General features: G+C 44.7%; 2 protein-coding genes across 3 annotated transcripts in view; one reads left to right on the top strand and one right to left on the bottom strand.

The window, feature by feature from the left end:
- Positions 1–13,403, bottom strand: part of actr1b (actin related protein 1B) — a gene marked incomplete in the record, with an annotated part of 15,646 nt that extends 2,243 nt beyond the window's left edge. Inside the window, 8 exon segments of the mRNA XM_065965570.1 lie at positions 322–496; positions 580–672; positions 813–1,029; positions 2,537–2,661; positions 2,867–2,992; positions 4,708–4,783; positions 5,543–5,607; positions 13,207–13,403. Coding sequence (XP_065821642.1) covers positions 322–496; positions 580–672; positions 813–1,029; positions 2,537–2,661; positions 2,867–2,992; positions 4,708–4,783; positions 5,543–5,607; positions 13,207–13,254 — 925 coding nt within the window.
- A 1,363-nt stretch (positions 13,404–14,766) lies between these two features.
- The window catches only part of marchf5l (membrane-associated ring finger (C3HC4) 5, like), a 12,638-nt gene continuing 12,378 nt past the window's right edge, over positions 14,767–15,026 (top strand). The window contains exon 1 of one of the 2 annotated variants that reach the window (XM_065965390.1): positions 14,767–14,901. The gene's annotated coding sequence lies outside the window, so the exon portion shown is untranslated. The remainder of the gene's footprint in view (positions 14,902–15,026) is intronic. The other variant, XM_065965392.1, reaches the window with a different exon arrangement.

Raw genomic sequence — 15,026 nt, 5'->3', positions numbered from 1 at the left:
GGATACATTTAAGTTTACCATAAATACTAATGCAATATTTATCGTGTAACATCTGGACATGAGCGGACGCTTGGGTGGTGGGAGGGAATGATGAGGGAGGGAGTTAAAGTATACTTTAGACAATATTCATTCCATTGTGCTAAATATGTGCAAATGTGTATTTGCAGTGTATGTTGCAAACAAATGTACATTGAAGCTGCTAATTGAAAACACAATAAAAAAACAACCAAAAAATCTTTAATAAATAAATAAATAAAAACCATGAGGGGACGCGAGACGCTTTCATGGTAAGAGTCTCTGAAATCTGTGGCTGCAGCAAACCTTTGATGAGTGTGGATCCTCCACACAGCACGATGGTGGAGAACAACGTGCGTCGGAGGTCCATGTCAGACTTCTGGATGGCGTAGGCCAGGACCTCGTGGATCCCCGAGCTCTCGTCTCCGATCAGGTCTGGTCTGAAGAGCAGCTCTGGAGCTCTGAAGCGGGCGGGGCCGATCTGAAAACAGGAAGTCGTGTTTTAGAGGTTTGTGCTCGAGATGAAGAGGAGGAGGGCGAGGAATCTGTGACGAGTGGACTCACGTTTAAAGTGCTTCCATCAGGGAGGACGTACTGAGCCTTCTCTGTTTCTAAAGTCTCGTCCTTCTGGGGGTTGAGGGAGAGATAACAGGCTCTCTGCGGGGGGGGAGGAGAAGAGAGGAGAGGAGGAGAGGAGAGGAGGAGAGGAGAAGAGAGGAGAGGAGAGGAGAGGAGAGGAGGTGTGATTAGACATCGTTAAGATTGAGATATTCACTTTTTAAGCTCCGCCCTCGTACCTCTTTGACGGTCCGCACCACCTCGAACTCTGCGGACGTGTTGAAGTTGTATCCTTCTTTGCGCAGCAGCAGACGCAGGTACCTCGACACGTCTCGTCCTGCGATGTCCACGCGCATGATGGAGTGCGGGATGGCGAAGCCTTCGTAGATCGGCACCACGTGAGTCACGCCGTCGCCAGAGTCCAGCACGACGCCAGTGGTACGACCTGTGGCGTACCTGCATGAGCCAGACGCAGAGTTCACTTCAGAACCACAGAAACCCCCAGCCCCAAAAACCCAGGTCAGCATCTAGGACTTGTTCAGACGCCTGTTCAGACCCCTGTTCAGACCCCTGTTCAGACCCCTGTTCAGAGCCCTGTTTAGACCCCTGTTCAGACCCCTGTTCAGACCCCTGTTCAGACCCCTGTTCAGACCCCTGTTTAGAGCCCTGTTCAGACCCCTGTTCAGACCCCTGTTTAGAGCCCTGTTCAGACCCCTGTTTAGACCCCTGTTTAGACCCCTGTTCAGACCCCTGTTCAGACCCCTGTTCAGACCCCTGTTTAGAGCCCTGTTCAGACCCCTGTTTAGACCCCTGTTCAGACCCCTGTTCAGACCCCTGTTCAGACCCCTGTTCAGACCCCTGTTCAGACCCCTGTTCAGACCCCTGTTTAGAGCCCTGTTCAGACCCCTGTTTAGACCCCTGTTTAGACCCCTGTTCAGACCCCTGTTCAGACCCCTGTTTAGACCCCTGTTCAGACCCCTGTTCAGACCCCTGTTCAGACCCCTGTTTAGACCCCTGTTCAGACCCCTGTTCAGACCCCTGTTCAGACCCCTGTTCAGACCCTGTTTAGACCCCTGTTCAGACCCCTGTTCAGACCCCTGTTCAGACCCCTGTTCAGACCCCTGTTCAGACCCTGTTTAGACCCCTGTTCAGACCCCTGTTCAGACCCCTGTTCAGACCCCTGTTCAGACCCCTGTTCAGACCCCTGTTCAGACCCCTGTTCAGACCCCTGTTCAGAGCCCTGTTCAGACCCCTGTTCAGAGCCCTGTTCAGACCCCTGTTCAGACCCCTGTTCAGACCCCTGTTCAGAGCCCTGTTTAGACCCCTGTTTAGACCCCTGTTTAGATCCCTGTTTAGACCCCTGTTTAGACCCCTGTTTAGAGCCCTGTTCAGACCCCTGTTCAGAGCCCTGTTCAGACCCCTGTTCAGACCCCTGTTTAGATCCCTGTTCAGACCCCTGTTTAGATCCCTGTTCAGACCCCTGTTTAGAGCCCTGTTCAGACCCCTGTTCAGAGCCCTGTTCAGACCCCTGTTTAGAGCCCTGTTCAGACCCCTGTTCAGAGCCCTGTTCAGAGCCCTGTTCAGACCCCTGTTCAGACCCCTGTTCAGACCCCTGTTCAGAGCCCTGTTCAGAGCCCTGTTCAGAGCCCCGTTTAGTCCTCACCACCTTCAAACTCCAGTCAACATTTCAGGCTGATGACCTGATGGGTTTTGATTCAGGGTGCCAGTTAAACGTAGATTTAACACCAGTCTCCCAGTGGGACGGCCTCTGTGGCGTTCAGGTTTTCTTCAAGTTGTTTTTCACTAAGAGGAAACTTTAGAGACGAGCAGCGAGGCCGCCATGCTGTGCAGTGTGGTTAACACATCTGGAGTCAGCAGTCTGTTCTCAAACCACTAAGAGATGATAAACGTCTTGAGCACTGCAGCTCTGTCTCTCACTAACACACTGACACACTGAACTCACAAGCTGAGCACGGCCTGCATGGAGATGAAGAGAGCGGGGACGTTGAAGGTCTCAAAGAACACCTCTGCTGCCTTCTCTCTGTTCTTACTCGGGTTCAGAGGAGCTTCAGTCAGAAGAACAGGATGCTGCAGAAACACAGAATCATTTAGACATGTGACAAACAGTGAGGGGGGAGGGGAGAGGATAGGATAGGAAAGGGGGGGGGGGGGGAGGAGAGGAGAGGAGAGGAGAGGAGGGGAGGGGAGGAGAGAGGAGAGGAGAGGAGAGGAGGAGGAGAGGAGAGGAGGGGAGGGGAGGAGAGAGGAGAGGAGAGGAGGAGGAGGAGCTTACCTCCTCAGAGAAAGTCTGCAGCTGCTCCTTGGAGTAAACGTACTGCCAGATCCTCTCCATGTCATTCCAGTCCTTCACGATGCCGTGCTCCATCGGGTATCGAACCGACAACAGGCCCCGGTGTTCCTGATCCGCAGAAAGAGAGGCTCATTACTGACCAGTGTTTCCCCTACCATTATATTAGGGGGGCGGCCCGCCCCCTAATATAATGGTAGGGGTGCATGAGGCCTGTGAAGCCCTGTGGCTGCCTGCTGATGTCTCATGCTTCACAAACTGCAGAAATGATCAAAGAAACTGAATATGAAACCTCCAGGGAAGAGAAACCAAGCAGCTCAATGACTCCACTACAGAGAGGCCAAGAGAGGTGACGTGGAGAAACATCATGTGACACGTCAGCTGATGTTTGCCTTGGGGATTCTGGGAGACGCAGTCCTTAAAGAAGCTTTCACTCTCTCACTCTGCATGCTGATTTAATTTAGAGACTGAGGGTGCGTTTGAATTGTCCCTCCTGTCTCCTCTCACGATCCACTTCACCTTTAACCCCGGAAGCATTTCAGTGGCGGCCATGATAAGAGCCGTTTGAATTCTCTAAAAGTTAAGGAAAGGTGGGTCAATGCTTCCTTTATAACCTCCTTTAGGATACACTGGACCATCCTTTAGGAAAGGAGATGAGATATGACGCCCCACAACATTTAAAGCGAGTCGCTCATCCGACCGTTCAGGAACATGAACGATGATCGTAAAGAGATAAAAGATAAGAGACATTTTTATCAGAGGATGTTTGATTCAACAGATTTCATTCTCTTGCTTTGTGCAGTTGTACATTTGTATGTTTAAAACATTATGTGTAGGTTATATCTTACATTAATGTAACAATTCATTTCATCCAATCATATTGATGTTGATGTTGATTTCTGATTGGACAGGAAGCTGATGGTTTCACTTTTCTTACTTGTAGCCTGGTAGTCTATATTTCTTTTATTTCAATCCCAACCTCGTGGTGATCAGGATTATTTCCCCGGTAAGAAGCACAGAAAGAGTTTTTTAGATGATCTTTTTGTAGTTCATTATCTGAACATTGTAGTTTCAACACGTCAGACCCACGTCATTAACCTCCGCCGGCCCGTCACATTTAATGACGTGGCCTAGTGGAAATGTGGTCGGATTGTCAGAGCAAAGTGCCTTTCCCTAAGTCCTTTATGACTTCTCCTAACATCTTTCCTTGACCTCATGACGTTTTCCCCGGGTTAAGGTGAAGTGGATAGTGAAGGAGATAGGAGGGACAATTCAAACACACCCTCTGTGTAGAGTGCAGAAAGCGTCTTAGCCTTCAAGCTAGGAAGGCAGCAACTGCTGCTCTGCTAATTTCTATTTGAATCTATCTGAAGAAAAAACCAATCAGAGATTTTGCAGAGCAACAGCCATGAAAAAAAAAAGCCAGGAACAGAAGTGACATTGCAAGAGGATGTTTTTATAAATGTTGTATTGAGCTCTGCTGATCTTTAAGTATGGCAATAAACTGATTCAGTCCAATACAGGAAGGAGATCACTGGAGGAGCTCTAAGGGCTCGCTAACACAGAGCTATTCTCAAAGACGAAGAAGAATAATGTGATTAGAAAGTGGAGCTAAAGCTTCCTAGTTGATGTCATTGGCTTCTTGGGCCTACAGTGACTTACAGGTTGTTTTAACTTTCATGTTTGCCCAAAAAAATAGAAAACTGTGTCGAGCAGCAGCAGAGAAAACCGTGCCGAACCAGAGGAAACGATATCATCAAAGTTTGATCCAATAGGAACTCTTCTATGAGATTATCTCAAACTTTACATGTGTGTGTGTGTGTTACCTCTGCCTTGGGTCCGATGAAGAGGTCTCCCTCCAGGGCTCCTGCCATCACACGCACATGCTTGGGACGCCCCACACTGTCACACACACACACACACACACACAGAGACACACACACACACACACACACACACACAAAAGTCAATAAAACACACAAAATAAATATTTGAAAAGTTTGCTTCATCCAGCTTCCTGTTTTAAATAAGTGCTGATTATTCATGTTTGAGAAATGTTTGACAATTTTCAATTTGTAATTATCTCAAGTTTCTGGTCCGTTATATTTATGGATGTGTGCGTTTAGTCGACTACTCAGCAACAAAACTACGAGCCAGTTAAGCAGATCATAAATAAGTTGAAATACGATGTCGATCACATGTTGTACTTAAACTGTAACGCAGCCTCCCTCCACTAGTCGGGGCTGTAGCCACAGACTCTATGCCCTGCTCTTCTCGCTCTGCTACCCTGATGTAAACAAGTGAACAGTGAGCAGATAGCATCTCGTAGGAGCCGAGCGGTTTGTCAGTATTTAGATCTATAAAACAAAGATGAAGTAGTTTGTAGGCTGTCAGGATAAACCAGCACGTTAACCTCCAGCGAGGACTGAAGGCTGTTAGCACCGCTAATGTTAGCTACCCTCAGCAAACCAAACTACCTCCTTAACCTGCTGACCATTTGTGTATGAGCTTTTGATTTCATCGTTGATATTCTGTGAGCTCCTGCTGCTAAACTAAAGTTTATCGTGCTGATAAAGAGAATCTGGATCAGATAAGCAGAAGATCTGTGGATGTAGAAATGTTTCCCGGTGATCGGAGTGCTGAAGGAGGACAAACACTTACTAGTTAGGGAAGCAGTATTTGGGGATCTGGTCTCCTGCAAAGCCAGCCTTGATAACCCCCGAGCCCTGGAGAAGAATAGAATAGATGTTTATTGCCATCTGCACAGGTACAGGACAGTACAGGTACATTGGACTTTTTGTGCGTTTCTCCCTGAGTCAGCTTCTACAAAAAGTTCAAATTATATATAATATAGGGGCGCACTGGTGGCGCAGTGGTTAGGGTGCACGTCCCATGTATTGAGACTCTCGTCTTGAGCGGTAGGCCCGGGTTCGCTTCCACACGTGGCCCCTTTCCACATGTCATTCCCCGCTCTCTCTCTGACTCTATCCACTGTCCTCTCTCTCCCTGGTTTCAGACTCTATCCACTGTCCTCTCTCTCTCTCTCTGGTTTCAGACTCTATCCACTGCCCTCTCTCTCTCCCTGGTTTCAGACTCTATCCACTGTCCTCTCTCTCCCTGGTTTCTGACTCTATCCACTGTCCTCTCTCTCTCTGGTTTCAGACTCTATCCACTGTCCTCTCTCTCTCTCTCTGGTTTCAGACTCTATCCACTGCCCTCTCTCTCTCCCTGGTTTCAGACTCTATCCACTGTCCTCTCTCTCTCTCTGGTTTCAGACTCTATCCACTGTCCTCTCTCTCTCTCTGGTTTCAGACTCTATCCACTGTCCTCTCTCTCCCTGGTTTCAGACTCTATCCACTGTCCTCTCTCTCCCTGGTTTCAGACTCTATCCACTGTCCTCTCTCTCCCTGGTTTCAGACTCTATCCACTGTCCTCTCTCTCCCTGGTTTCTGACTCTATCCACTGTCCTCTCTCTCTCTGGTTTCAGACTCTATCCACTGTCCTCTCTCTCTCTCTGGTTTCTGACTCTATCCACTGTCCTCTCTCTCTCTCTGGTTTCAGACTCTATCCACTGTCCTCTCTCTCCCTGGTTTCAGACTCTATCCACTGTCCTCTCTCTCTCTCTGGTTTCTGACTCTATCCACTGTCCTCTCTCTCTCTCTGGTTTCTGACTCTATCCACTGTCCTCTCTCTCTCTGGTTTCTGACTCTATCCACTGTCCTCTCTCTCTCTGGTTTCTGACTCTGTCCACTGTCCTCTCTCTCTCTGGTTTCAGACTCTATCCACTGTCCTCTCTCTCTCTCTCTGGTTTCTGACTCTGTCCACTGTCCTCTCTCTCTCTGGTTTCAGACTCTATCCACTGTCCTCTCTCTCTCTGGTTTCAGACTCTATCCACTGTCCTCTCTCTCTCTAGTTTCTGACTCTGTCCACTGTCCTCTCTCTCTCTCTGGTTTCTGACTCTATCCACTGTCCTCTCTCTCTCTCTCTGGTTTCTGACTCTGTCCACTGTCCTCTCTCTCTCTGGTTTCAGACTCTATCCACTGTCCTCTCTCTCTCTGGTTTCAGACTCTATCCACTGTCCTCTCTCTCTCTCTAGTTTCTGACTCTGTCCACTGTCCTCTCTCTCTCTGGTTTCAGACTCTATCCACTGTCCTCTCTCTCTCTAGTTTCAGACTCTATCCACTGTCCTCTCTCTCTCTGGTTTCAGACTCTATCCACTGTCCTCTCTCTCTCTCTAGTTTCTGACTCTGTCCACTGTCCTCTCTCTCTCTGGTTTCAGACTCTATCCACTGTCCTCTCTCTCTCTAGTTTCAGACTCTATCCACTGTCCTCTCTCTCTCTGGTTTCTGACTCTATCCACTGTCCTCTCTCTCTCTAGTTTCAGACTCTATCCACTGTCCTCTCTCTCTCTAGTTTCAGACTCTATCCACTGTCCTCTCTCTCTCTGGTTTCTGACTCTGTCCACTGTCCTCTCTCTCTCTCTGGTTTCTGACTCTGTCCACTGTCCTCTCTCTGCATTAAAGGCACGAAAAGCCCAAAATAAATCTTTAAAAAAAAAATATATATATATAAAATAGAATAGCATTATAAGAAAAAAAGAGTAGAAAAGTACAAATGAAATTTAAAAATAAGTTGTAGTAACAACTAAGTAAATTAAACTGTACAGAAGTTATACACTGTATTAAAGCAAAGATATAATACAAAAAATAACAAAGGGAACACTGTACAATGAAATGAAAACATAAATATGTTTTCTTGTCTCCACTTTCTACAGCTCTTATTGAGCACATATTTTTCACAAGAAGACAGATAGAACATGTAACATCAGAGAGACTGAGTATCTTCATCTGTGAGCAGAGAGGAGGTCATAAGACACAGCCGGAGGCCACCAGCAGTCACACCCTGTGCCCCACATCCCCCCCATCTCAAAAGCCACTTTGTCCTGCACTGTCATGACTTGTGAGGAGAACATGAAGTTAGAACAGTAGGTGCTGTGCTAAAGTCTCTGCTACGTCCATTCGATCATTCATTGATGGAAGACGAGGAAATGGGTACTGAGGAGGAGCCGGTCTGAGGCCCATCAGATTCTCTGCCTTCATAACATTTTAAATAAATAACCAAACAAACACAGTTTCATATGTTATTCAGGTAAGATGTGATTATGGTGCAGAGTGTTAATAACAGGAGATTAGTCATCATACCAGAATCTTTCAAGTTCAATAAGATTTTAGTAAAAAGCATGTTTGAAACCTGTGCGTTACCACAGCAACACTAATAGAAGTCAACCCAATATTTGGTAATTTCTTGTTCTTAATTATTTAAGATTGCAGGCAAACTCCTGCACACGGTCTGAAATTCTACAAAGAAGAAATGTTGCCAACATATCTGTGCAATTTTACACCAGTGGTTCTGAACTGCTCTCGCCTCAGGAGACACAGCGACACCGGAATCGCCAAATCGCCACCAACATTTCTGAATTTTTCAACCATTAAAATCCATTTATTGGAAAAATGTTTTCAGTTTGGAGAGAAGTAACAAACTATCACAGCGTGTTAACGTGAGAAAACCTGACAGAACAACAGACGTCTTTATGAGCGGCGTGTTTCGTTTCTAACGCGATTCAGTTTTGATGACATCACCGCCGCACTCAGATTTCTGTTGGTCCTTTTTTGTCCTCAATGTAAGAAAGCACGTTTTCTGTGTCATGCTAACATTACACCACGTAACTGGCAGCATAAACTTTATAGTTTGCATTCTTCTTCTCTTGTTGTTTAATGGCAGATGACCAGCATTAACGTGCATCACTTCCTCCTACTGAGTATGAGTTAACAACCCTACTGCACATGTTCTTCATAATAAAGCACAGCTAAGACTTTTGGCAGCAATTTCCCCTGGAACACAATCTGTGGCCCACTGAAGACCACTTTGCGGCCCCACTCGTGGGTCTCGAACCACCAGTTGAGAACCATGGGTAAAGACATGGGTATTTGTGCAATTTAGTCAGTGTGCAGGACTTTGCCTGCAATTGTAGGAGCATAGGATTTCTATTTCTGTTGCTGTGGTATCGTGTCATGTATTGTTAGCACGAACAGGAAGTTAGCATTGTATTCACAGGAATTCAAACAATGTGAATGTGTGTGAATGGATGAGTTAATACTGACAGACTCTCTACTCAGCAGCCTCTACCATCAGTGTGTGAATGGATGAGTTAATACTGACAGACTCTCTACTCAGCAGCCTCTACCATCAGTGTGTGAATGGATGAGTTAATACTGACAGACTCTCTACTCAGCAGCCTCTACCATCAGTGTGTGAATGGATGAGTTAATACTGACAGACTCTCTACTCAGCAGCCTCTACCATCAGTGTGTGAATGGATGAGTTAATACTGATGGACTCTTTACTCAGCAGCCTCTACCATCAGCGTATGAATGTGTATGAATGGATGAGTTAATACTGACAGACTCTTTACTCAGCAGCCTCTACCATCAGCGTGTGAATGTGTATGAATGGATGAGTTAATACTGACAGACTCTCTACTCAGCAGCCTCTACCATCAGTGTATGAATGGATGAGTTAATACTGACAGACTCTCTACTCAGCAGCCTCTACCATCAGTGTGTGAATGTGTGTGAATGGATGAGTTAATACTGACAGACTCTCTACTCAGCAGCCTCTACCATCAGTGTGTGAATGGATGAGTTAATACTGATGGACTCTTTACTCAGCAGCCTCTACCATCAGTGTGTGAATGGATGAGTTAATACTGACAGACTCTTTACTCAGCAGCCTCTACCATCAGCGTATGAATGTGTATGAATGGATGAGTTAATACTGACAGACTCTTTACTCAGCGGCCTCTACCATCAGCGTGTGAATGTGTATGAATGGATGAGTTAATACTGACAGACTCTTTACTCAGCAGCCTCTACCATCAGCGTATGAATGTGTATGAATGGATGAGTTAATACTGACAGACTCTTTACTCAGCAGCCTCTACCATCAGCGTGTGAATGTGTATGAATGGATGAGTTAATACTGACAGACTCTCTACTCAGCAGCCTCTACCATCAGTGTCTGAATGTGTATGAATGGATGAGTTAATACTGATGGACTCTCTACTCAGCAGCCTCTACCATCAGTGTATGAATGGATGAGTTAATACTGACAGACTCTCTACTCTGCAGCCTCTACCATCAGTGTATGAATGTGTATGAATGGATGAGTTAATACTGATGGACTCTTTACTCAGCAGCCTCTACCATCAGTGTATGAATGTGTATGAATGGATGAGTTAATACTGATGGACTCTTTACTCAGCGGCCTCTACCATCAGTGTGTGAATGGATGAGTTAATACTGATGGACTCTTTACTCAGCAGCCTCTACCATCAGTGTGTGAATGGATGAGTTAATACTAATGGACTCTTTACTCAGCAGCCTCTACCATCAGTGTGTGAATGGATGAGTTAATACTGATGGACTCTTTACTCAGCAGCCTCTACCATCAGTGTGTGAATGGATGAGTTAATACTGATGGACTCTTTACTCAGCGGCCTCTACCATCAGTGTGTGAATGGATGAGTTAATACTGATGGACTCTTTACTCAGCGGCCTCTACCATCAGTGTGTGAATGGATGAGTTAATACTAATGGACTCTTTAATCAGCAGCCTCTACCATCAGTGTGTGAATGGATGAGTTAATACTGATGGACTCTTTACTCAGTGGCCTCTACCATCAGTGTGTGAATGGATGAGTTAATACTAATGGACTCTTTAATCAGCAGCCTCTACCATCAGTGTGTGAATGGATGAGTTAATACTAATGGACTCTTTAATCAGCAGCCTCTACCATCAGTGTGTGAATGGATGAGTTAATACTAATGGACTCTTTACTCAGCAGCCTCTACCATCAGTGTGTGAATGGATGAGTTAATACTAATGGACTCTTTAATCAGCAGCCTCTACCATCAGTGTGTGAATGGATGAGTTAATACTAATGGACTCTTTAATCAGCAGCCTCTACCATCAGTGTGTGAATGGATGAGTTAATACTAATGGACTCTTTAATCAGCAGCCTCTACCATCAGTGTGTGAATGGATGAGTTAATACTAATGGACTCTTTACTCAGCGGCCTCTACCATCAGCGTGTGAATGTGTATGAATGGATGAGTTAATACTGACAGACTCTTTACTCAGCAGCCTCTACCATCAGCGTATGAATGTGTATGAATGGATGAGTTAATACTGACAGACTCTTTACTCAGCAGCCTCTACCATCAGCGTGTGAATGTGTATGAATGGATGAGTTAATACTGACAGACTCTCTACTCAGCAGCCTCTACCATCAGTGTCTGAATGTGTATGAATGGATGAGTTAATACTGATGGACTCTCTACTCAGCAGCCTCTACCATCAGTGTATGAATGGATGAGTTAATACTGACAGACTCTCTACTCTGCAGCCTCTACCATCAGTGTATGAATGTGTATGAATGGATGAGTTAATACTGATGGACTCTTTACTCAGCAGCCTCTACCATCAGTGTATGAATGTGTATGAATGGATGAGTTAATACTGATGGACTCTTTACTCAGCGGCCTCTACCATCAGTGTGTGAATGGATGAGTTAATACTGATGGACTCTTTACTCAGCGGCCTCTACCATCAGTGTGTGAATGGATGAGTTAATACTGATGGACTCTTTACTCAGCAGCCTCTACCATCAGTGTGTGAATGGATGAGTTAATACTAATGGACTCTTTACTCAGCAGCCTCTACCATCAGTGTGTGAATGGATGAGTTAATACTAATGGACTCTTTACTCAGCAGCCTCTACCATCAGTGTGTGAATGGATGAGTTAATACTGATGGACTCTTTACTCAGCGGCCTCTACCATCAGTGTGTGAATGGATGAGTTAATACTAATGGACTCTTTAATCAGCAGCCTCTACCATCAGTGTGTGAATGGATGAGTTAATACTGATGGACTCTTTACTCAGTGGCCTCTACCATCAGTGTGTGAATGGATGAGTTAATACTAATGGACTCTTTAATCAGCAGCCTCTACCATCAGTGTGTGAATGGATGAGTTAATACTAATGGACTCTTTAATCAGCAGCCTCTACCATCAGTGTGTGAATGGATGAGTTAATACTGATGGACTCTTTACTCAGCGGCCTCTACCATCAGCGTGTGAATGTGTGTGAATGGATGAGTTAATACTAATGGACTCTTTAATCAGCAGCCTCTACCATCAGTGTGTGAATGGATGAGTTAATACTGATGGACTCTTTACTCAGCAGCCTCTACCATCAGTGTGTGAATGGATGAGTTAATACTAATGGACTCTTTAATCAGCAGCCTCTACCATCAGTGTGTGAATGGATGAGTTAATACTGATGGACTCTTTACTCAGCGGCCTCTACCATCAGTGTGTGAATGGATGAGTTAATACTAATGGACTCTTTAATCAGCAGCCTCTACCATCAGTGTGTGAATGGATGAGTTAATACTAATGGACTCTTTACTCAGCAGCCTCTACCATCAGTGTGTGAATGGATGAGTTAATACTAATGGACTCTTTACTCAGCAGCCTCTACCATCAGTGTGTGAATGGATGAGTTAATACTAATGGACTCTTTACTCAGTGGCCTCTACCATCAGTGTGTGAATGGATGAGTTAATACTGATGGACTCTTTACTCAGCGGCCTCTACCATCAGTGTGTGTGTGTGTGTGTGTGTGTGTGTGTGTGTGTGTGTGTGTGTGTGTGTGTGTGTGTGTGTGTGTGTGTGTGTGTCCTGTGACCAACATGCTAACCCTGTTTATGCTAACAATACATCTGGAAACACAGACAGCTCCAGGTCTCTCACATGCTGCTGGAAGCTAACACTTCTGTACGTCAGCTGGTTAGCTGGTTAGCTGGTTAGCTGGTCAGCTGGTCAGCTGGTCAGCTGGTCAGCTGGTTAGCTGGTTAGCTGGTTAGCTGGTTAGCTTTATGGACACGGTCTGATCTGTCATAATAAGCTAGCTGACAGTTTGGAGCTAAGCTAGCCGGTTAGTGCTGAAAGCTAGCTGCAGCTTTAGCTAGCGCTGGAGAGATGTTAGCTGCTGGAGAGATGTTAGCTGCTGGAGAGATGTTAGCTGCTGGAGAGATGTTAGCTGCTGGAGAGATGTTTGTAAGTTTAATGTGCAGTAAGAAAAGCAAACTGAAGGTTTTAGACATGTTTATCACTAACTACCGTTATAACACAAGAGTTCAGCGAGCTAACAGTTAGCGGCCTCGGCTTAGGGTGTGGATGAATGACATCATCATACTTACATTATCGATCACCACCGGCTGGTTAGCTAAAATGTCATAAGACTCCATGACGGACTGGATGTTTCAGAGGTGTTTCTGTGGATCCGAGTGAGTATTCCTCTTTGTTTAGTGTTTTAATCATGTAAAAGATAACGCCGTGTCACTCCGCACCGAGCCGCTCCTCTCTGCTGCTCACTGTGAGCCCGCCTTCAACACAACAACATCAGCGCCGCGGCGGGTTGACGAACACGCACAGCAGCCAATCACAACGAGGAGAATTCTGACGGACATGAGCGTCAGCCAATCACAGCGTTTAACCAACAAGCCATGCGTTCCAGTCTTGCTTGCTGTCAGCAGCAGCACCTTTGTCATCCTGTAGACACAGCAGCAGCTCTTTGTGACAGAAATACCCAATTTAACTTGAATTCATTATTATTTTGACCTGTCTGATCACATGAAGGGCACAGTCATCTCATATTACAGGTGTATTACATGTTTTAATTGTACTTACTTTAGCAGAACACAGAGGTTGAATTATTTTATTATGGGTTAATTCTATATTCACAAATGTAGATTTTTTTGAAGTTGAATTCTGTAGCAGTTTGGTCAGTCTCAGAAAGAAGTTCCTTTAGACTCTCTAAATTACTGACAGAGTTTTGCATTGATAAGAGTCTCACTAAAAAATTAATGAATAAAATGTAATTTAGGCTTATTTTTTATTTTTATTTTTATTTTTTAATCTTCAATTTTTAATTTAATTTAATTAAAAATTAAAAATTAATTTAAAAAAAATCTATTTCTAATTTTTTTAGTTTTTAATAATTTCAAATTGTTAAATATATTTTTGGAATGTGGGTTTCTGGTCAGTTTGGTATTTATATTTATTTTGCAATCATTTCAATTCAACATTTTAAAAGCCTTTTTGTTAATCGATAATCGCCGTATTCGGAACGCAGGAACTTTATCATAGTTCTAGGAACCGTTGGAACCCTCCTCCGTTTTCATTAATTCTGCACCAGAGGAACTAAGACCTATTTTAGATCCTACAACCCCGATTAGAGGAACCTTTCTGGGTACCATGGTGGTGCGAATACAGACCCCAAAAAGTCCCCATGGTGTGTAGTTCTGAGGGAACTCTCTATGTGGATAGTTCCTCTTCAAAAAGTCCCAGAACGGTTTGGTCTGAAACACCTAATGCTGCATTAAAAAAACAAGAAAAGGTGATAATACTTATGGAATAATTAATATATGAGTTCAGGAGCGAGAGGAAAGCTAAGTACAGTATAATCTGCATCACCTTTCTACAGTGATTGACCTCCTCATTTTATCGACATCAGTTCAATGATTGTTGTCCGGGGTGGTTCACATTAGTTTAGTTTCTTTAACTTTCTCAGTAGTTGTGTTATTAAGAGTTTCATCTCTGGCTCGTGCCTTAGAGAATGATTTGTGCTTTTTGTTTTGGATGTATTGAGTATGAGCTTGTTTTCCAGGATACATTTGCTATGATAACTAGCTCCTTGTTCTCGTCACTGCCGGGATCCTGGGGTTTCCCACACACCTTGAATGCAACTATGTCCGTCACAGCTGCCGACCAATCACAGAGCTGCTAGCTGCTAGCTTGGTCTGCTCAGGTAGTCGACATAAGTGAGCAAAACACAGCGAAGCACCACGAGCTAATAAACCCGTTTTATACTTTCATAAATCCACATATTTCAGGTAGGTGTTGTTTTCATATCATTATTAAACTGCTGTTGTTCATGATGTCACACATTAAGGTCTAATAAGTTGTCGTGTATGTTGGTTTAATGTCAGAGTAAAAACTCCTGAGCTAAAGTTAGCAT

Source organism: Labrus bergylta, chromosome 17 (genome assembly GCF_963930695.1).
Source record: "Labrus bergylta chromosome 17, fLabBer1.1, whole genome shotgun sequence".
Classification (NCBI taxonomy): domain Eukaryota; kingdom Metazoa; phylum Chordata; class Actinopteri; order Labriformes; family Labridae; genus Labrus; species Labrus bergylta.
Note: the sequence above shows the minus strand (reverse complement) of the source record. Positions and strands in the feature narration are given on the sequence as shown.